General features: G+C 44.4%; 1 protein-coding gene across 1 annotated transcript; it reads right to left on the reverse strand.

Annotated features, from left to right (window-relative positions):
* Window positions 1–428: 428 nt before the first annotated feature.
* On the reverse strand, window positions 429–21,431 carry cibar1 (CBY1 interacting BAR domain containing 1). Its single transcript, XM_062528852.1, has 9 exons — window positions 21,234–21,431; window positions 20,574–20,808; window positions 20,376–20,444; window positions 19,955–20,056; window positions 19,214–19,219; window positions 18,834–18,938; window positions 17,828–17,941; window positions 5,070–5,189; window positions 429–1,050 (listed from the first exon to the last, which is right to left on the reverse strand). The coding sequence occupies exons 1-9, from the start codon at window positions 21,275–21,277 to the stop codon at window positions 943–945; spliced, it is 903 nt and encodes a 300-aa protein (XP_062384836.1). The 5' UTR covers window positions 21,278–21,431; the 3' UTR covers window positions 429–942.
* Window positions 21,432–24,443: the final 3,012 nt, after the last annotated feature.

A 24,443-nucleotide genomic window follows, 5' to 3' on the forward strand; every position in this document is an offset into this window, starting at 1 on the left:
ATATGTGTGTGTGTGTGTGTGTGTGTGTCCTCTTGCATACATGACCACAGCCCAGTCAGTTTCACTGCACGAGCAACATGTCCTTGCCTCTCTGCCTGTGGAGCTGCCGCACGGTGTGTGTTCGCTCGGATGCAGCACTGTGTGGCGTCATGCTGCCGTGCGCTTCTCCGTCTGGCCAATCAGCCTCTGAGGAGACCCGGGGGGGGCGGGGCCAGTCACCATGGCGCTGGTGGAATGGGATGGATGGGTCTGACTCATGCATGATTGGCAGGGAAGTCATGAGACACAATTATGATGATGTGGAACTGCGGGCATAGACGCACACGCACACACACGACCGCGCATCAGTTGCCACGCACACACACACACACACAGAGGGAGAGAGAGAGAACACGGGCTGTGGTCAGAGTGACTGCAAAAAAACACCGTTTTTTTTATTAAGAAATATTGTGATTCCCAGCTTTGCACGAAAAACACGTGAGCACAATCACATCGAGAGGAGAAACTCCCATAGAAAAGTTTATTTACATGGTTACAGCTTCACAATCTGTAAGTGACACGACGACAACATACTGTCAAATCTGACAGACAACTCTATTTGTTTGGCATTTAGTGTTGTAATGTAAACATGAGAATGATTAAAAATATATCTGTATTTTAAAAAGAACTCCATTAAAGACCTAGCATTTAATGCTTTAGTCAAATACAAATGGTCCCTTTGTAAGATAACAATGCAAGGCATTTAAAGGCCCTATGTAGACAATCTCTACTTGCACTAATGAATCGCCATCTAGTCCACCGTCCATCGTTTGTAATATCGCACTTTAGGTGAATTTATTATTGAAAGAAAGAAAACACTGTAGCTCTTTGGAAACATCCATTCCCCAATGATTTAAGACAAACACTATATGTGGTACCGATATGAAGTCTGTGTCTCCAGAGCTAGTCTTCCTCATCGGTGACCTCCTCCAGATCTTCATCATCCTCATCCTCGTCCTCATCATCATCGTCATCTTCCTCATCGTCTTGCTGCCTTTGTCTGCTTGGAGCCTGAAGGTAGAGTGGTCATAAAGACAGTTACTTTTAGGTGAACCATTTGGATGAGTGTCTTTGCTGTGCACACTATTCAAACCTTTCATTTAAACTTCGCAACGAGTTTGGCGAATTAATATTCAAGTGTGATACGGGCAACACACTGGAACTACTTCAAAGGTAGCTTGTTATACGAAGTTCATGGCCACCCCATCAGCCAATCAGAGAAGAGAATCCCATTGTTAAGGGATATAATATCTATTATGGTACTTGTGTCTTGTGTCATTAGACGATGACCCAGGGCCACAAACATTTGATTTAGGTTCAAATGCCAGTTAAGGTAAAAATGCGAAAGTAGTCCAGCAAACGTGACTAGTACTGGCGCCAGAATATTTCCACATCTCAGATTGCATCTCTCCAGGCGGGAGGTTGAGAAAGAGTCTGTTGTTTATCTGCTGATATTTATCAAGCCTGGCCTTGGTGACATCAACTGACACAAACACAGTGACAACAGGCAACATGGGACATATGGGAGGGGTCTTGGGTAATAACTATGATCACCCAAATGGTTTAGCATACTGGCTTTTTGAACGAATCCATGGATAAAACTGCCATAATGACGAGCAACGGCCATACAACAATACTGCATTGTTGAGAACCTAACTGAAGTGTTCCCTGAAAATACAACAACAACGAATTTGCTTTTGGGTCATTCTGCGTCAAATCAAATAAGGCTGTTATGGAATCTAAAATAAATCTGACTCAGATTTTCTTCAGACCAGTATCATGAGTCCCAAAACCAAGGCTTACAAAACATTTCTGTTCAAACCCTATGACTTCATATTCGTTTCATCCCTTGATATTACTTAAGATTTACAGCCTGAAAAACACATTTTCTGAGAAGTAATTGTTTGTGCATTATTTTTTTTAATATTGTATTATTCACAGCCAGCCATATGAGCTAACCAAGGAAATGACCAAAATGGTACGTGGGGTAGCTAGAAGACAAATGAAAATCTGTGGAAGTTGCGCAATGTATGGGCATGTACTAGTGAATGAAGTGCCAATGTTGTTCCATAGATAAATAGATAGTAGATGGTAGAAAGATAATCCTCGTTTTACCTGATGGACAAGAATGGACAAGCTGAATGAAAAATAGTACAAAACTGGCACTTTGCAAACTAAACAATTATAGATATTTGTGTTCCTGTTAGCTACCCTTGTATGTTTTAGTCTCATGACGATGACCAAAAAATGCAATCACACTGTTTATCCTAATATTTTCATGTGCATTTTGTTGTGGTGGTGACCGTCTTCTTGTGCATTTTGCTGCTGTAGTGACCATCGTAATATTAATGAAGTCTTGTATTAGCAGACAAAACACTGACTGATGTAATGTGGATATAAAAAGAACCACAAGACCCTCACTATCAATTATTTTGCACTATATTCCAAATCTAGGGCCTTACCATATGAAACCAGTATTGAATACAATTTTTTTTTTTTAACTTTCACCCTCAGCTGCAAATTGCTGTCCTTCACGAATCTGCTGGAAACATGTTTCAGTGAAATGCTATCATATTACCATGACGTAAGCTTAAGTGTTTTTCTATACTAATTTACTTTATTATTCTACCAAAACCCACTTTGTACCCAAACACCACACATTTCACTAGGTATTGGTTGCCTAAAAGACTCATTTCGAGGTACCATCAATAACATCACTATGGTTATGGCACCGCCACCAAACTGAGAACACGGCACATAAAACTCCTCTCTCTTTGACGCTGTGCCGCAAGCTGTTCTAAATGAACTACAATCACTGTCCTGTACTCTTCCACTACATCTCACCTATAGTGGCAGAGGCTCTTTGAGGCTCTTTGATCTGTGTGAAAGTAAGAGGTTGGCCTACTATGAATATGACGATCAGCCTCAGGGCAGACTCTGGTAGGTGCACCGGTTAGCCATTCGTCTCTATGATGAATAGGCTTATGTCTCTTCGGGAGGAAGGAAGGAAAGGGTTGGTCGGTTTACAGTGTGGGGAGAGCCAAGTGTCAAATGAACGTGTAATTTGTAAAGCTTGAGTGGCTGGTTGACAGCGTGGTAAACGCTCTCTTTCAACTGTTACTAAACAAGCCTCAGACGTCACAATGGAAAGGTTGGATAGGACGTCAATGACCTGCTGATTAGATTTGATCACCAGCATTCACATGCACTTAACCTACTGCTGGAATGTCCATTACAACCTAGAATGCTGATAAATCATCAAAGCAAAGGTTTTCTTATAAGAATTAAATATGAAATGATATGATGGGTCATCACTAGCTATCCATTTACTTCTACATTAGAGGCAACAATATTGATCTATTTATAAATAATGATTTTAATTTATTTTGGTACATATCTTTACTCTATGTACTGTATAATGCTGCTTGCTAAGGTGAATGCAACAATTTAAAAATAAATAAATCAATTAATATCGCCATGCCATGTTCATGTAAATAAATGTAATTAATCACAATACAATTGCATTGTGGTACAAATATTGTGATGCATTGTGTATCGTTTTTTCACCTCTGGAAATTCCCATTCCTGGGTCCAAAAGTCCAACACATTCCAAAAGTCAGACACATTCAACTCTTTAAATAACTCAAAAGAAAGTGCTCATCAGGCTCCAGACTGACAACTCAACGGATATGAATGACAGAGGAGTTCCTAACAATGACGTGTGATTCTCAGTCCCGTAATTAATTATCATACCTCTCCTCCCTTGGATCCTGAACGCACAAAGATTTTGAGTGATCAGAGCAAAGTACATACAGTACAGTATGACTCACCGGAGCCTAATCCCTCTATAACCTCTCTTCCCGTCACTTCACTTAACCACTGAACCTGCAGGGCCTGATTCCTCACTCACGGCATGCCCTCCATGAGCCGGGCCCGAAACCCTAAAAGAAGCCTCGGGTAAAGATTTCACTTCCGTGCTGCTCGTTTTGTACCATCAACTCATTACAGCCTATGTCACTTTGCTCTGTGTCATGTGTTCCCCTCCCCCCCCCCCCCCGACCGCTAGTTTACAGGCTGTGTCACAGGGTGTCTGAGTGACACAGAACACAGTTAGAAAATGTGTATGACATTGGCAGCCCCACCTGCATGTTTCAACGAATACCCTTCCATAACGTCAATACAGTGTGTCAAGTTGACCTATTTGAATACACTCGACAGCAATACAAGCTTTCGTCAGTGAATGCAAGCTGTAGTCATTTAGAGGAAATATCACTATCTTGAAGAGATACAAATCTTTCTGGACAATAAAAAACAGTTGGGATAATAACACCAATGGTATCGATGCTGCAACAAACCATGTTTTATAGCATGGACAATTGCTTGTTTTTGTTTTTCGGGATGAACAGCTGCCAAATGACACCACTAGAGCTGGCTGGTAAGTCCCTCTTATTAGGCTGAACTTTGAATCTGGCACTGGCTATGAGGCTCTGTGTAGTGCTGGGGATTGTAATCCTTTTGTTACCTCCGCCAAGGAGGTTATGTTATGTTTTCATCGGGGTTTGTTTGTTAGTCTGTTTGTCTGTATGTTAGCAAGATAATCAAAAAAAGTTATGGATGGATTTTGAAGAAATGTTCAGGAAAGATCTGAAATATTTTGTCGCAGCGCTCAGAGCGCTCAAAGTTGAAATCTGTTCAACTTTTAGAACAGCGCCGGGCTCGTCAATGGCACTTCTCGTTATAAACCGTCTCTGGTTTTGGTAACTTAGCAACAATAAACACTTATCGAAGTGCCGAGAGGAGGAGGTTGAGGACGCTCTGGCTGTAAAAAACGCGTTTGGTGGACACAGCACCTTAGTCAGCATACCACCAACCCAGCTTTAAAGCCATGTCCTTACCCCTCACACAACAGAGCCTACCGGTACACATTTCACTTTATTTCTTCAATGTCTTCCCTGGATGTGTCCTCTATTCCTACCCATGCCACCTCTGAATGAATTTAACCTTCACTGTGTCAGACCTCTGTGTCTCACCTGCAGACTGCTGGATCGTCCCAGGCTGGAGCCGGTCTGGTTTAGGGAGCGTCTGGTGTTAGCCTGGACTATGTCTAGGCGGGAGAGGGAGTCAGGGGGGTGCAGCATGCTGCGGAACACCTGCCAAAACAACAACAGCAGCAACAGCAGCCATTTTAACACCTGCTGTCCAAACATCTTAAATCACACAGTGGGCCCCAGTCGTGGCGCGACTGGCTGGGGCACCTGCACCGCACGCCGGCGACCCGGGTTCGATTCCCGCCCCGTGGTCCTTTCCGGTTCCCACCCTACTCTCTCTCCCACTCGTTTCCTGTCACCCTACACTGTCCTATCTGATTAAAGGCATAAAAGCCCCCCAAAAAAAAAGAAAAAAAAAAAAAAAAAAATCACACAGTGAAGCCGAGATTCTGTTCAGCGCTGCCATCCATCAGCCATTAGTTGGAGATAATAGTCTGACAACAACCCTGGAAAAAAAGGATGCTGATATTACGGCTCAACATCTAATCAAATGACCTCCAAGCTGTGTAGATATTAACTTCAAGCAACACTAAAGAGCTTTTCGTACCTTAAAATAATTTCCAAAATCATTTCAGTGGTTCATCAACTCGTAACAGGGTGAACGGCACTTCTGCTTTCACTTCGCGGCCCTCTATCGGCTATAACCGCACTATGTAACTTTACGAGGTGGGGTAGTGTATCTGTAGTTTGATGAAATGAGACATCAGAAACTACAAATTTGACTTGCTTCAATGTCGCAACACATCATACTTTCATAAAATCATGCAACATATTCTACCTTGTTATTTGCTGGATAAACAGACAGAGAAAAAGTGCTTTAGTGTTGCTTTAAGACTGAAGTGACCTGGCTACATGTAAGTTGGCAAAACTATGATGTAAATAGATAAAAAGCAGGTGAAAGTAAAGTTAAACAAGTAAATTTCACAGTGGCCTCAGGAGCTCACAGTCTAAGCATCCATTCCGCAGAGAGAGTCATGTGAATCCCCATTCACAAACAGCCTCATTAAAATGCTCCCAATATGTTAAACGCAAAACAGGACACAGAGTTTGAGCAACTTATAAAATCTTGAAAGTCTCGTCTCCTGATGTGCTACAAAATGGTGCGATGCTTGGAGCATTAGTCACTTCTCAGTTGAGCAGCGATGAGAAACTGTATGCGCTGCTGCTGCTGCTGGTAGTCGTGAAACAGTGGGACGGCACTGAGACACATCTGTGCTCCCTGGGGCTCTCCATGTGAATTTGGGCAGGAGAAAATATCCATGACGTCATTGGTATTTATAGTTGGAATACAGTGGAACTCGTGGGGATTGCACATGAGATTTATCATAAAGACTTCTGAGAAGGAAGTGAACTGAGTTTTGCTGGCTATAAAATGCACTGATGACAAGTCAATTAGAATGAATCCTAATTTTCTTCAAAATGCCCTGCTCATAGTTTTCTTTAATATCTGAAATGTATATATTTTTTTCATTTCGCTTGCATGTGTATAATTTTGATTGTGCCTTCTTCCTTAACCTTTATTTTATCTCTTGATCTCTTTGAACATGAAATATAGCAAAATATATACAGTATAATAAAAAAAATTCTTAACCACACAACAACTGAAGTTAAATTTAAACTATTCTGTCTTTCTTGAATGATGCAAAAAAAAAAAAAAACAACCCTATGCAGAACAAATAAACAAGTGGTTAAATTGGCCTACACTCGGGCTGCACGATTTAGGGAAAATATCTAACTGTGATTTTTCAGACAGACACTGCGTTAGCGATTTTACGATTTTTTTGCAATACTTTTGAATGTCAATTAATTGATTCAGTTCAATATTCCAACGGTCTCTTTCATTTGTGCCACCCCTGATTGGAGAGGCAGTTAGAGCAATAACTGTACTGTACTGTTGCTGGTGGCCTGTGGACTGTCCCGGGACACCCAAGCACTGTCCCGGGACACCCAAGCACTGTCCCGGGACAGCTAAGCACTGTCCCGGGACACCCAGACACTGTCCCGAGACACTAGACACTGTCCCGGGACACCCAAGCACTGTCCCGGGACACCTAAGCACTGTCCCGGGACACCCAGACACTGTCCCGGGACACTAGACACTGTCCCGGGACACCTAAGCACTGTCCCGTGACACCCAGACACTGTCCTGGGACACCTAAGCACTGTCCCGGGACACCCAGACACTGTCCCGGGACACCTAAGCACTGTCCCGAGACACCCAAACACTGTCCCGAGACACTAGACACTGTCCCGGGACACCTACGCACTGTCCCGGGACACCCAGACACTGTCCCGGGACACCTAAGCACTGTCCCGGGACACCTAAGCACTGTCCCGGGACACCCAAACACTGTCCCGGCACACTAGACACTGTCCCGGGACACCCAGACACTGTCCCGGGACACCTAAGCACTGTCCCGAGACACTAGACACTGTCCCGGGACACCTAAGCACTGTCCCGGGACACCCAAACACTGTCCCGAGACACCCAGACACTGTCCCGGGACACTAGACACTGTCCCGGGACACCTAAGCACTGTCCCGGGACACCCAAGCACTGTCCCGGGACAGCTAAGCACTGTCCCGGGACACCCAGACACTGTCCCGAGACACTAGACACTGTCCCGGGACACCCAAGCACTGTCCCGGGACACCGAAGCACTGTCCCGGGACACCCAGACACTGTCCCGGGACACCCGAGCACTGCTCCGAGACACTAGACACTGTCCCGGGACACCTAAGCACTGTCCCGTGACACCCAGACACTGTCCCGGGACACCCGAGCACTGTCCCAGGACACCCAAGCACTGTCCCGAGACACTAGACACTGTCCCGGGACACCTAAGCACTGTCCCGGGACACCTAAGCACTGTCCCGGGACACCCAAACACTGTCCCGAGACACTAGACACTGTCCCGGGACACTAGATACTGTCCGGGGACACCTACGCACTGTCCCGGGACACCCAGACACTGTCCCGGGACACCTAAGCACTGTCCCGGGACACCTAAGCACTGTCCCGGGACACCCAAACACTGTCCCGGCACACTAGACACTGTCCCGGGACACCCAGACACTGTCCCGGGACACCTAAGCACTGTCCCGAGACACTAGACACTGTCCCGGGACACCTAAGCACTGTCCCGGGACACCCAAACACTGTCCCGAGACACCCAGACACTGTCCCGGGACACTAGACACTGTCCCGGGACACCTTAGCACTGTCCCGAGACACCCAGGCACTGTCCCGGGACACCCAAACACTATCCCGAGACACTAGACACTGTCCCGGGACACCTAAGCACTGTCCCGGAACACCCAGACACTGTCCCGGGACACCCGAGCACTGTCCCGGGACACCCAAACACTGTCCCGAGACACTAGACACTGTCCCGGGACACCTAAGCACTGTCCCGGGACACCCAGCCACTGTCCCGGGACACCTAAGAACTGTCACGGGACACCCAAGCACTGTCCCGAGACACTAGACACTGTCCTAGGACACCTAAGCACTTTCCCGGGACACCCAGACAGTGTCCCTGGACACCCAAGCACTGTCTCGGGACACCCAGACACTGTCCAAAATTAAGTGCATTTTTATGTAGGCCTCTAAGGGTTTTCTAAAAGCCCCTTCCCATAAAATGATAATTATTAAATGTTTATTTGTATAGAACCCCTGGCGTGTAGTCATTGTATCTTTTCACTTTGTTTGCTGTATGTTTGCCTAAATTAATAATTAATTTGCATCAACTACCACGTCACTGATTTCAGAGGTTCCGTGCCCTCCCCCCATTTCTCCCAATGGTTTCTCCTTCATCATGCAACGCGAAAGTTATCATAGTGACAGAACAGCTGACTGCAGAAGTGTCAGTGGTGCGCCCGCCTCGGACGTTATCAGTCCATTGAATGGGCGTTATCAATCGTAATCAGCCTCATAGTTATGGGTTAGAAGGCGCCATCTCCACCTTCTAGCAGGTTCAGAAGGCTGTTATCACGCATTCGCATGGTTGACCACGATACAAACACATTAGGATCCCAGAATTCAATCAGAAATCAGAAACGGAAATTACCGAGCAGTGACGAAGTAAAACAAAGAATTCAAATCGGGGAAAGGAAGTGAGCTGCGTTTCGTTGCGTTGTTATTATATTGATTTGTGCATTTGCAAAACTGATGAAATCGGAGAAAAAATTGTAGCCTACGCCATATATTATTACCCTGCACCGTATTGTTTGGTTGCTCATCTGGTTTATTCAGGCTTTTAGGTCTAATAAATAAAACTAGAGAAAGCAATTCCAGGGAATTACGAGTGCATGAAAATGTAAACATTTCTGCAAAATATTGTTAGATAATGTTTTAAATATCATTCAAGCACAAAGATAGAGGTGAAGTAGAAAAAAGGTTGATGGGAGTCATAGTTGATGACAATTAACAGTTGGAATGGGCAAAAAGTTAAACAGTTGAGTAGGCTAGTTCAAATAGTTGAGCTAAATGAGTTAAATAGTTGCATAGTTTAAATAGTTAAATTATTAAATACGGAATCATGGCACTGATGACTTATTTTGAAACAGTTGTGGGCAGAGGAAATAAGTGGTGGTAGTCATAGTTGAAGACAACTGGCAGTTAAAATGGCTGAACAGTTGATTAATTCGTTTAAAGTAGTAATAAATGTAGTAAAAGTAGTTTAAATGTTTAATTCTTTAATTGTGAATAATTGAAGTAAGGACTTTCATCAAGAAACAGTTTCAGGCAGTCATAGTTGATGACAACTGACAGTTAGAATGGCTGAAAAGTTAAATAGTTGAATAGTTTAAATAGATATTAATTAATAGTGAATTGTTTTAGTGAGGACTTTTATTTTGAAACAGTTTCAGGCAGTAGAAACAGTTGGAGGGAGTCATAGTTGATGCAAACTGACAGTTGGAATAGCCAAACAGTTAAATAGTTGAGTAGTTTAAATAGTTGAATTAATTAATAGTGAATTTAGTTTCAGGCAGTAGAAACAGTTGGAGGGAGTCATAGTTGATGAAAACGGACAGTTGGAATAGCCAAATAGTTAAATAGTTGAGTAGTTTAGATAGTTTAATTATTTAATAGTGAATTTAGTTTCAGGCAGTAGAAACAGTTGGAGGGAGTCATAGTTGATGAAAACGGACAGTTGGAATAGCCAAACAGTTAAATAGTTGAGTATAAATAGTTGAGCAGTTTAAATAGCTGATGACAACTGACAGTTAAAATGGCTGAACAGTTAAATAGTTGAGTAGTTTAAATGGTTGAATGATTTGATAGTGAATTATGGTAGTGAGGATTTTTATTTTGAAACAGTTTTGGGCACAGGGAACAGTTGAATAGGATCTGTAGTCTTATTAGAGCCAGACTGCATGCTTAAAGCCTGAAGCCGCCTTCACATTGGCACTCCGTAATTCGCAGTGCTCCCCCGTCGGACGTCGGATTTGACCGTTGGAAGTGTCGGAGGCTTTTCGAGTTTGGGAGTAAAATGTACAATAGTGCTATTTTATTTCTAAATTAATTGTCTAACTGCCCTAATAGTGTTAAGAGACCATGTAAGACAGTGACATGACAAAAAACTTCGTTTGGAAATAATTATTTATTTTACATCAACCGTTCATTTTATTTTTCACAAGATGGGCTTGTGCACCACTATGGATCATACACGTTCCTTTTCGATGACTTTTGTTTTAAACTTTATCGTTTAAAAGCATGTAATATGACATTATAAAAGATAGATATTCAATTTGTTTATCAGTACCATAGCAACGCTAACTTCCTTCGGATAGGAACCGTCCGTTGCTGTCGTACGAGTTCAATTTTTTTAACGCATGCGGATGACCAACGGACCCGATTTTTTTCGCACCGCACTGTACGGACCCATTCGCATACGGTCTGCGAATCTCCATAGGAAATGCATGACTTCCGGCCGTTTCGCAGCCGTATCTACTGTGCCAATGTGAAGGCGGCTTGAGAGAGAGAGTTCTGGCATACAGTAGGATTCTAGAAGCCTGAGAGTTCTGGCATAGGATTCTAAAAGCCTGGGAGAGAGAGTTCTGGCATAGGATTCTAATCGGTGATGTCATAATCACAATGTTAAGTCTATGGGGAAATTTTGATAGTTTTAATTAAATAGTTTAAAAAGTATAAAAGTTACAAAGTTGAAAAGTACAAAGCCCAAGTCACCGAAGTAAGATCTACGTGACACAGTTTGAATGAAGTTTCAAAGTTAAACCGTTGAAGTTGCATTTATTTCTCATTAGGTTAGTGCTTAATTGATTGTTTTATTGATAATATTGCTATTCTCCCTTTTTGTAATTGTTCACTGTTATTTAATTGTATTGTTATTTATTTGTATGTCGCTTTGGACAAAGGCGTCTGCTAAATAACCATAACCATAACCATAACCATTAAACGCACAAAAAGCGTTGAAGAATAATAATAAGAATAGTTGGAATAACAATAGAGCATTTTCATGCACTCTAATAACTTATAACTAATACTATTGATACTGTAACGTCCCGTGTCAATGACGAGACAGTTTATCACAAACCGGTACTTTTAATAATGACTGTTGTCGGCCACAGCCACGCCACAACTCTTGACATGTACATGATGTAGGAGCCCAACTCACACAAGTCTTTTTAAGAACTTAGACACGCTACAATACTATGAAATTCATTCAGATTATTATAGGGTGTTGCAGGGATTGATATGGTGCTTGCTATGCTAAATACAAAATCCCAACACCCAAAAAATTACCACCACTCAAAAATATACGTCAGTCGTAACGGTGATGTCATCCTGACCTATGGTCTTCTCAAGCACAAAGAAGGGTGGAATATAACTTATTACAGCTACATAGGTATGGGTTAAGGGGCCATCTCCACCTTCTAGCAGGTTCGGATGGCTGGCCCCTTCTAACCCATACCTATGGGGCTGATTACGATTGATAATGCCAATTCAATGGAGGGATAACAGCCTTCTGAACCTGCAAGAAGGTGGAGATGGCCGTTAAGACTGACATATATTTTTGAGTGTTGGTAGTTTTTTGGGTGTAATATAAGCATAGCTCATCTGAAGTAGCCTAAATCATATATTGTTGGAAAGCTTGAGGAGTGTAGATGTGATTTAAGCTGTAATAAGTTATATTCCACCCTTCTTTGTGCTTGAGAAGACCATATGCGAGGATGACATCACCGGTAAGACTGACGTATATTTTTGAGTGTTGGTAGTTTTTTGGGTGTAATATAAGCATAGCTCATCTGAAGTAGCCGAAATCATATATTGTTGGAAAGCCTGAGGAGTGTAGATGTGATTTAAGCTGTAATACCCTTTGAACGCTTGGGGTGTGAATGCGATTTAAGTTACAAGTTATATTCCTCCCTTCTGTGTGCTTGAGAGGACCATAGGTCAGGATGACATCACCATTACGACTATATTTTTGAGTGGTGGTAGTTTTTTGGGTGTTGGGATTTTGTATTTAGCATAGCAAGCACCATATCAATCCCTGCAACACCCTATAATAATATGAATGAATTTCATAGTATCAATAGTATTAGTTATAAATTATGTAGGCCTACCTTGCATTGACAGATTTGCCCAATTATGTAATGTTAATTCAACTTCATTGCTAGCAAAATTACCATGCAATCAAGCCATTTATTAGACATAAAAGCCTGAATAAACTAGCCTGGCAAGCCAAACTACACAGACATGTATAGTTTGGGGTCGGACCATTGACAGAGTTGAAGCCTGTGGGTGGGATGAACAGTTGTCTTTCAAACTGCCTCTGCATGTAATAGGCCAGCATTTGTGACCAATCGTAGCCGGTCGGCAAAACGGCAAATACATCCTTCTTTAAAACGAATGACTTGAGTGCTTCTTTCTGCTCAAACTTCAAAGAAAAGCCCAAGTCTAACTCTTCCAAAGCCGATTCAAACGAGCACGCTTCGTTAGCCTCATCCAACTCTTGTTTTTCTCTATGGTTGTGCGATACGGTCTCAAACCTAACTCGTCGAACGAGGACGCATGGTCCAGCCCCCTGGCATCTTATCGGAAGCCGAAGGTGAGCTAAGGCGGGCTCAAGGACTCCGTACACAGATAGAGCGTTCTGATTGTCTAGGCTGAACTCGAGCCTAGCGCAGGCTTGTCCTCAACGGTGCGACCCTAGACCATCCCGCTAGGCAAAAATATTTTTGGCCGCTAGGGTGCGTCTAGATTTCTAGGCAATGAATAAACCAGATGAGCAACCAAACAATACGGTGCTGGGTAATGTGGCGTAGTCTGACATTTTTTCCCGATCTAAAGTTTTGCAAATGCACAAATCAATATGAAATGCATGCATTTATAAACCAGATGAAAAACCTGAATAAACCAGATGAGCAACCAAACAATACGGTGCAGGGTAATATATGGCGTAGGCTACCATTTTCCCCCCCCGATTTCATCACTTTTGCAAATGCACAATTCAATATAATAACAACGCAACGAAACACAGCTCACTTCCTTTCTCCGATTTGAATTCTTCGTTTTACTTCGTCACTGCTCGGTAATTTCCGTTTCTGATTTCTGATTGGATTCTGGGATCCTAATGTGTTTGTATCGTGGTCAACCATGCGAATGCGTGATAACAGCCTTCTGAACCTGCTAGAAGGCGGAGATGGCGCCTTCTAACCCATAACTATGAGGCTGATTACGATTGATAACGCCCATTCAATGGACTGATAACATCCGAAGCGGGCGCACCACTGACACTTCTGCAGTCAGCTGTTCTGTCACTATGATAACTTTCGCATTGCGTGATGAAGGAGAAACCATTGGGAGAAATGGGGGGAGGGCACGGAACCTTTGAAATCAGTGACGTGTTTGTTGATGCAAATTAATTATTAATTTAGGCAAACATACAGCATACAAAGTGAAAAGATACTATGACTACACGCCAGGGGTTCTATACAAATAAACATAATAATTATCATTTTATGGGAAAAAGGGGCTTTTAGAAAACCCTTATAGGCCTACATAAAAATGCACTTAATTTTGTTTGGAAGAGAAATTAATCTAACTTAGGTGTCCCGGGACAGTGCTTAGGTGTCCCGGGACAGTGTCTAGTGTCTCGGGACAGTGTTTGGGTGTCCCGGGACAGTGCTCGGGTGTCCCGGGACAGTGTCTGGGTGTCCCGGGACAGTGCTTAGGTGTCCCGGGACAGTGTCTAGTGTCTCGGGACAGTGTCTGGGTGTCCCGGGACAGTGCGTAGGTGTCCCGGGACAGTGTCTAGTGTCTCGGGACAGTGTTTGGGTGTCCCGGGACAGTGCTTAGGTGTCCCGGGACAGTGTCTAGTGTCCCGGGACAGTGCTTAGGTGTCCCGGGACAGTGCTTAGGTGTCCCGGGACAGTGTCTGGGTGTCCCGGGACAGTGCTTAGGTGTCCCGGGACAGTGCGTAGGTGTCCCGGGACAGTGTCTAGTGTCTCGGGACAGTGTTTGGGTGTCCCGGGACAGTGCTTAGGTGTCCCGGGACAGTGCTTAGGTGTCCCGGGACAGTGTCTAGTGTCCCGGGACAGTGCTTAGGTGTCCCGGGACAGTGCTTAGGTGTCCCGGGACAGTGCTTAGGTGTCCCGGGACAGTGTCTGGGTGTCCCGGGACAGTGCTTAGGTGTCCCGGGACAGTGTCTAGTGTCTCGGGACAGTGCTCGGGTGTCCCGGGACAGTGTCTGGGTGTCCCGGGACAATGTCTAGTGTCTCGGGACAGTGTTTGGGTGTCCCGGGACAGTGTCTGGGTGTCCCGGGACAGTGCTTAGGTGTCCCGGGACAGTGCGTAGGTGTCCCGGGACAGTGTGTAGTGTCTCGGGACAGTGTCTGGGTGTCCCGGGACAGTGCTTAGGTGTCCCGGGACAGTGTCTGGGTGTCCCGGGACAGTGCTTGGGTGTCCCGGGACAGTGCTTAGGTGTCCCGGGACAGTGTCTGGTTGTCCCGGGACAGTGCTTAGGTGTCCCGGGACAGTGTGTAGTGTCTCGGGACAGTGTTTGGGTGTCCCGGGACAGTGTCTGGGTGTCCCGGGACAGTGTCTGGGTGTCCCGGGACAGTGTCTAGTGTCTCGGGACAGTGTTTGGGTGTCCCGGGACAGTGCTTGGGTGTCCCGGGACAGTGTCTGGGTGTCCCGGGACAGTGCTTAGGTGTCCCGGGACAGTGTCTGGGTGTCCCGGGACAGTGCTTGGGTGTCCCGGGACAGTGCTTAGGTGTCCCGGGACAGTGTCTAGTGTCTCGGGACAGTGTTTGGGTGTCCCGGGACAGTGCTTAGGTGTCCCGGGACAGTGTCTGGGTGTCCCGGGACAGTGCTTGGGTGTCCCGGGACAGTGTCTGGGTGTCCCGGGACAGTGCTTAGGTGTCCCGGGACAGTGTCTAGTGTCTCGGGACAGTGTTTGGGTGTCCCGGGACAGTGTTTGGGTGTCCCGGGACAGTGCTTAGGTGTCCCGGGACAGTGGCTGGGTGTCCCGGGACAGTTCACAGGCCACCAGCAACAGTACAGTACAGTTCTTGCTCCCGGGACAGTGCTTGGGTGTCCCGGGACAGTGCTTAGGTGTCCCGGGACAGTTCACAGGCCACCAGCAACAGTACAGTACAGTTCTTGCTCCCACTGCTACTGCCTGATTGGTGAGCACACCTGATGCAAAAGAAGCACAGCACCCCCACCTGACCTCTCTCACCAATCACAATGTCCGAGCTCCTCACACACTACACACACCCACCAACCAGAAGTGCCACAGTCCAGGAGGATGACATGAGTGTAAAAGTCAGAAATGTGATCATGTTAACTGTGTACAATTATCTGTAGCTTTTGCTTTTGTAGGAAATTGCGTTGGTTCAAATTGTGATATCGATTTTGTTTGCAATAAATTGTGCAGCCCTAGCCTATGCTACTGTATTGTACAGTAATGCTGGTCATAATGGAGAGCTGAGAGTTTCCTGAGGGGAAACGTTTGAGAACCACTGATCTAATACACATTAAATAACGCAGGTATTGCATGTCAACTCAACAACAGCACGTTTTTAACTCAATAGTCAGTGACATGCAGACCCTTTCCTCCTTAGCCTTTGGAAGCTAGCTGTCAGGTCCAAGTGACCCACAAATGACCTCGGCTGACAAAATTGCATCATGCCGTTCAGTAAAGGAAACTTAGTTCCCGGATAAATAAAACCATAATCTTGTTTATGAGCTCAAAGACTGTCATGAACTGAATATGAACCTTGAACACCTCAACCATGCAGCATAGTCTGAGTTAATGAATCACTGCCAATTTAATGATGAGCTGTATTAATGATTTCCCTCCTTTTTCAACCTTTCACTGCATGCAAGCACACCACACACACAAATACACACACAAACACAAACACATGCACATCTGAACAGGGACAGGCACTCACACACACACATGTGAACACACACACACACACACACACACACACACACACACACACACACACACACACACACACACACACACACACACACACACACACACACACACACACACACACACACACACACACACACGCAGGTTAGATCTATTGAAGTGTGAAATTAAAGCACAGAGAAGGGGGTGGGGGGTGTGGGGGAGGTGGTGTGTGTGCAAATTGGGAAGCAGATGTGCCGTTTGCATGCCTGTGCCATAGTAATTTATATTAGCCCGATTTGGCATTTCACAGGGCAAACAAGCAGAGCAGCATAGCATGAAATCAGATACCCAGGCGATGATTTGGCTTCTCATGGCGGGGGCTGGTAAACAAGGGCTCTTGCCAGCCAGAGAGCATTCCGCCCCATCAAGCTGGACCAGGTGGCCGGCACCCGAGCAGAACGCAATTGTCAGGGAATCTCTCTAAAGACATCAGGACTCCTCAGGTCACCGTGCCTCAAAGACTCCATATACACACACACACACACACACAGAAAGGTTGGGAGGGAGGGACGGGCGCGTAACTGCATAAGAATGCCTGCTATGAGGAACAGAGATCACAGGCCAGAGGCCGACGTGGATTCCCCACAGCTCCAGCAGCTCCTTCCTGTCACCTACATGTCAACAACTTCAACAATGCCAGAATCTTGGTTGGCATCAGTTATTTGCAGCTCAGGTGCTCAAAGTAGAATGCGATGACAAATATCTGGTAGAAGGGTCATTCCAGGCATACTAACGTTGGGAGGTTAATAATTTCCAAGACAAAAAAAAAAAAGACATATACTTCTGATTCACACAGGCGTGTATGTTGTTCAAATTCTGTCTGCAGTCTTGATTTCTGAAACTCTCCTAATTAGGTTCTTTACCCCAAATTCAATATCTCATTAGCAACAACATGCTAATGTTGATCTGAAATTCGAAATATAGTTAAGCACAACTCGAAAACGTTTTTTCCCATATGCACCTGAAATCACTCACTTTCTATAGCTCAATAAATTCAAAGGTGAGATGGTGTGCAATGATCCAGCACATGACTGCTCAAAGGACACGGCACACTACGGCCCCTTCTCAACCTCTCTCCTCGATCCTCCGGCTCATTCCCACTGATGGGGCGGAAACAATGGGATAGTCTATCCAGTGTTCTTTATAGATCAGTGGGAACGAGCTGGAGGACCAAGGAAGGAAGGAAGGAAGGGAGGATAGATAAAAAGACGAATGAGAAGAGCCCTGATTCCCTCCAAATTCCCTCCCCTCTCCCAGGGCTGGGTGCAGTGGGCCGCTTACCTCCAGATCCCCCTCCTCGTCCACGTTCTGGATGTGCTGGTAGGCTGCGGTGTAGACCTCTAGGGATTTGGCGTGGAAAGCCATTTCCACGGTCACAAATTCTCCCAACACTTTCTGCATAACAGAATAAGACAGCATTGTGACTTAAAGGATGATGAGTGGCGATGAACAACTCATAGAAACTAATGATGGAAATGAATATTCATTAGAGTAACTAATAACAGAAATTAAAGGAATAGTTCGGAATTTTGGACATAGGACCTCATTTCCAACTTTACCGAGGTGATATAGGTCGGTGGAGACCGTTTTTATCACGTTTAGCCCCTTCCTTCAGTTGCAGCGTCCCCCTTTGCTAACGCTGGTTTTGAGCTAACACATTTCTATGGTAACATCAGTCTGACATCAACAACAGTCTTACTCACTCCACCGCACACCCGAGACAAGTCAATTAAATCGTCGGACTATCGATATACATGTCCGTGTTGATAGAATAATTTTAGAAATAAAACTAACCTTGCAACTCAATGATTTATTACATTTTGAGGGACTAGTTTCTCAATATCAATCCGCCACTGCCATACAGGGAACAAAGTAGGCTATTGCAATGCGATGCAAGGTTCGTTTTATTTCTAACATGGTTCTATCAACAACAGGCATGTGCATCGATAGTCTGACGTTAAAATGTATTTGTTTCGGGTGTTCTGTGGAGTGTTTTCAGTGGCAGGCTGGATGTTACCGTTGACTTGCGTTATCTTGGCACCAGATTAGCACGAGATGAACGCTGCAACTCATAGGAAGGGAAGAAATTCACTGAAAATGGTCTTCACCTACCTATATCACCCAGACTGAGTTGGAAATGAGGTCCTATGTCCAAAATTCCGAACTATTGCTTTAATATTCAATAGAGAAAGTCAGATTGGCACTTTAGGAGATTGGCATTACAGGGCCAGTCTTTAGTTAAATTCTCTCTTTCTACGTGTTAGTTAGTGGTGTGTGTTTCCGAGACCTTGATATCGCGGATCTTCTGCTTCTCAAACTCGTCTATTGTCTCCTCCAGCTGGCGCGTCGTGCGCGTGGCGTCCATTGTGGCTCTCTGCAGCTCGCTCTCGGCCTGTCACAACAGAGCGACAGCGCGCTAGTGGTCGTGCACACACGGCTCCTTTGGAGCACTCGGGAGGACTCGGTGCTCAGGCTGTCACGACAGCACAGGCCTCCCGCGGAGAGGAACAATACAGGCACAACAGCACAGCAGAGAGCTCATCTGGGCACAGCCGTGCTCCATAAGGCCAAACAGTGTGTGTGTGTGTGTGTGTGTGTGTGTGTGTGTGTGTGTGTGTGTGTGTGTGTAATGAATTAATACATCACCCATGTCAAAAACACACCCACCTGGGACTGTGAAAGAGTGTCAAGGAAATCTGGGTCATTTTAGGATATAGATAATGTCCATAGCGTTATGAAATTTTGCTCTACTGTAGAACTAGTGGGCTGACAAACGTTACCTTGAAGGCTTGAAAGATCCTTGTGTCCAAATTTCCCCACTAGCAGCAGCCCCGAGATGCTAAAAGCTAAATAGCATGCTAACTGGAGTCCTCTCGCAATGCATTGGCACCACTGTACGTTTCTCAGTTAATATGGCATTAATATGGTCTTGCTTCTTTTAGCTTGCACAAAACACTGCCCTGCAGCTTTACACAGTGCGGCTAACACACAGGAAATGACTCTAGCTGCTACAGCCTCTTGTGCCACAGCATCCCCTTAAGCCTACAGTTTCCAACCCGTGCCACAGAACTACATGGACGTCTAGTGGGAATGACAGATGCGTTCATGTGTTCCCTGAAAGACAATAAACCACCCAAACTAATTTGAAGATGATATCCCTGGTTACTCATAAAAACATAATTCACAATAATCACAGTGAGCTATGAGGATGCATACATGTTCTTGAATTTCCCCTCGGGGATCAATAAAGTATCTATCTATCTATCTAGTATCTATCTATCTATCTATCTATCTAAACTTCTTTTGTGAAATGGAGTGCAAGGAGAATAGACAGACAGACAGACGGAGATATTAGAGAGCCTGGAGAGTGAGAGGGAGGATGGGAGCTTGGAAATGTTCGAAGGATACAATGATCTGTCTGTCAGAGGGGTTCCGCTGTCTCATCCTCTCCAGCTGCCGCATCTGTTTGGCCTCTCTGTCTCTGGCGTTCTGAGTCGTCTTCAGGTCCTCCTATAAATACACGGAATCCAGGCAACAAGGACACATCATCAAACCTCTTTTTTCCTGACTTTCATGTTACTCAACTCTCCAGACAATGAAAGAAAAATGTCCCAATGGGACAATTGACAGAACTGGAAATGACAATGAAAATCTTTTAACACACTGCTCCCCCTGACAATAAGGCAAATAAGGGAGGCAGAGAGTGAGAAAATGCTGCCCTCTTGTGTTCAACTCTGGCAACACACAGGAGGTATTTTTGCGTAGTTGTGTCCTTATGTTCATGTGTCTACAGAGGCAGATGATTATTTCCATAAGTGTTTAAACTTACCCTCTTCAGTTTCAAAACAGTTCCATAGCCCTTCAAAGGTTCTATGACTTTGGCCTCGAGTCTTTCTACCTGTTGAAAACGATGAGAAGTTTGCGACAATAGCCATTCATTTTAGTTGACTACACTAAACGGCAGAAGGCATTCACGGTAGAATACTCAACAATGTGCTTTTTCATTAGTGGGCATGTTTTAAGTTACCTCTGCTTGACGATAATCTTGGATTTGGGAGAGCTGGTTTGCAAAATGTTTCAGGCCACTTTTCAGGTTTGGAGTCTCTGTTTCGGCGTAAAGATTGACTTCTCGGACCAAAAGATCCGCTTTGTCCCGTAATCTCGCCGTTTTACGAACATAACCAGCGAAGAGCTGACACATCTCCCCAAAATGCTTCTCTGTGTTTGCGATGTTGTCTTGTATTTGCTTCGTCTGCGTATCTCTGTACAGATATAATAACACAGGATACACAAACATGCATAGAGTTTTTATGCTAAGTTAACGTGTATTTATTCTTCTCCTTTCCGTGAGCAGTATCATTTGTTCATTATAAGTAGATGCTATTACAAAATATACAAGGCAGGGAGCAGCAACACAATGTTTATGTCAGTTATGCTAGGATGGCTGGCTTGTTCATGATCAAACTACTGTTGGAACGTTATGTACTGCGCTAATGCTAGCATGCTCGAAAAAGGATTCAAACTGGAGATTTTCCAATTCAGACATTCAAACGTCTCCAATCTTAACAAGCGAACAAAATCAGCGGTTGCACACAGTTGGTGAAGTTATCATAGCAGATGGTTCAGGTTAGCAGCCGTGCATGCTAATGCTATCTTTAACTTAGGTATCAATAGCCAGTGCGCTTACCTGGCTCTTGCATCTGGAGTGCGACTCATCATGAAGGAGTACATTAAGGAGGCAGCTTTCTAACGCAGTATCTCGAGTAAAAGAACAAACAACGTATTTGCAATGATGTGTACTTAGGCCGCTATGCTAGCTCGCTGTCTACAAGTAGCTGTTTTCTATGCTCGCTTGCTAGCTAGCACATCTCTCTCAATGCGCTACGGCGTTGCCATGGAACTGCAGATGTTAGCTTCCTTCCGCCCTAACGCAAAGGATGATGGTCAGCATCTCTGGTTGAGATTTCTGCATACAGTCACAGGATGCGAATAGGCCTAAACTATGCATACGATACTAGCCAAATATTAGAAACATTTGAATAGCCTATTCATCAGCAAAATAATCCTCCTCCTAATCTCCCACCATACCTTCTGTCCAAACCACTCGGCTTGAGAGGAAAGTGGTGGAACAGGTCGAGATAGCTGTGCTCCACTCTGTCTTTCCAACAACACGTGCATGGAATTTATTAAAAGTAGGCCTATAGACCCCTGCTGAGCCTACGTCACTTCGTTCGCTGGCGGCAAAACAACCATCAACTGCCATCAGCGACAACACTAAACTCATCCGATATGTCATTGTATTGTAAATCTTAGACATGACCATTTGGGACATAGTTATATATCCAATGATCTATACACCCGCCACTTATCCTAACTGTATACGCTCGGTTTTTCAATAACGTAATTATAAATATCTGGCCATTCAACGGAGGGCAATCTTGCTACGTCTTCTTTCCATTCACTTAGAATGGGGATCTGTCAGAATGATCCCACCTGATAACGTACGTTTTTTCAAAGTTTTTTCAAATAATCCTCCCAATCCCGTACACTGAGTGTATGTACATACTGTTTTATATCGTTAGCCATTTCATCAAAGGTTAATTACGGACTAATTTTAGCCGCATTACTAGTGCTTTTCAATAGCCGTCTAACTTTTCTGCCGCCACTGACGTCACGCCACTCCGAATGTTTAACCGTTGTGAAGGGGTCTATAACTGTGCGTTCAGACCAAAACCGTCAAAAGCGTCAAAGTCGCTGGTGAAGCTCATAGCCCGACGCTCAACCCAGTTCGGTGCATTCGGCGCCGAAAGCGTCAAAGCCATGACGTGAAACATTTGAACAAACCACAAGCAGCAATCCTGCGAGTTTGACATTCTGATTAGTTGACGCCGAACCGTGTCATAGCTCATTACCATAAAGTTAACTGAGGCTCAACTTTATTTTGACGCCCGTGAAGCTCATGAAGCCACGCTCACGCCCGGAACGCTTTTGAAGCCGGTAACGCCGACTCTCCATAGAAAATGAATGATTTCCGGCGCTCTTGACGCTTTTGACGGTCTTGGTGTGAACGCACAGTTACACAGGCTTATGTTTCTATGGAGCCTCTAAAGGCACATGCATTTTTTTTTTTCATCAGAAACTTTTCGTGGGCTTATATTCCCCCTTATGCCCCATATGTTTAGCCCAAAGAGCCTGGACGATTTTATTAGACAGGACATTATGACAATTAACCTAACCTACACTAACTGAACCAGTCCTCACATGCATCCCAGACCCAGTGAGTAGGCCTCCTAACAAACAAAAAGATGAAACTTGCACTAGGTTTTTTTGTATTGATTTTTTTTTTTACATAATCAATAGATAAGCCTATGCAGTTTATAAATTATATGAATAGATTATGCTTGGCTACTGTTTTCATCCTATTAGGCTCTTCTAAGGGTCGGTATGAGAGTAGCCACGAACTTGCACATATAGGCCTACGTCTCTTTGGTTCCAAACCCCACTAAAAACTAAGCTGGTCTGAGATGAAGACTGATAGAGCCTGGCAAGAAGAGAGGAGATGAGAGGAACACACATTTACATAATATTTACATATTATTGTTTCATGATTAGAATTCTAGTTTCATGTAGCCTACCATTTCTCTCTTAACCTGTTAGACTCACTAGGCTGTGAATGGAGTCTGGTCTCTCACGAAGGCATTGCTACTCCCGTTTACCACAGCACCCTGGATGTCCGAGGGAAAAGTTAGTGTTTCTCAGATGCCAGACTCCTATCTCAGTAAAATGAAAATGAACAGAGATAGGCAGGCAGGCTACCTACAGTATCTACCTTGCATTGAGGGTAGTGTGAGGTGGAGATCCCCCAAACTGCAAGTGTGTGATGTTGACATTGAACAAATAGATCCTGGCTGTTTAATACAGTAGTTCATTATTATAAATAGGCAGAGGGAAGAAATAGTAGCTGAACAGTGGCGGAACAACTGCACACAGGGCCCTGGGGCAGAGATGGTTGATGGAAATAGTAGATCTAAAATGCTCGATATATATTAAGGCTTGCCGCTTCCGTTAAAGACATGCAATTGAGCTACATCAGGTTACATTAGTTGGGGACAAATTCGACTCGTAGAAATTTCGCGATTGTGTTTTCGATGAAGCGCAGTGGGCCCTTGAAGACGTCGGGGAGGGCGGCCCAGGGGCAGACGCCCTGCTTGCCCCGCCCATAACTCCGCCCCTGTAGCTGAACCATTAAACAAATGAAGTAAATTAGTAATACAAATATATAAAACAATCCTATTTTTTAGCACCAGTTTAAGCCCTACATTATTTTACCATTTGTGAACAATTAAAATGTGCCCACTTAGACTACCTGAAAGCAAGGTATATGGGTTTTATACAACTAAACAGTAAAAATGAAACACTTTCAATTATCTAAATTATTGCCTGATGCGTATTTTGCCTCTGTCTCTAGAGCTTATCAGTTACAGAGATTGCAATAAACCTTGTCTCCTGCTGAATGGTTTTATTAGTTTTGTAACACTGCCAAAAGCAGACTTTTGTGATCATTGAAATTAATGGGGATTCATTACAATGCACTCCTCTGCTTCAAACGCATGGATGTCACCAGCTGTTGGGCCCAAGCCTCGATGGAGAATGTCCAAAAACCTTAATTATCACGCTTAATCATCCATGGAATTGAAACTGGGGAGATTCCGCTGTAACAGACTGTCAGTGTAAAACACTGTCATTGCATTTAGCAGTGTATTTAGAATCTAATTTAGAGCATCAGCATTCAGCAGCAGGGCCAGCAGCCATGTTTTTGGTCCTTGTCAGATAATCTTAGCCTGCTCTCGACACAAATGCATCCATTTGCACCGGGCAAGTTAATAATTATACTTAC

This window comes from Sardina pilchardus, chromosome 24, assembly GCF_963854185.1.
Source record: "Sardina pilchardus chromosome 24, fSarPil1.1, whole genome shotgun sequence".
Lineage (NCBI taxonomy): Eukaryota > Metazoa > Chordata > Actinopteri > Clupeiformes > Clupeidae > Sardina > Sardina pilchardus.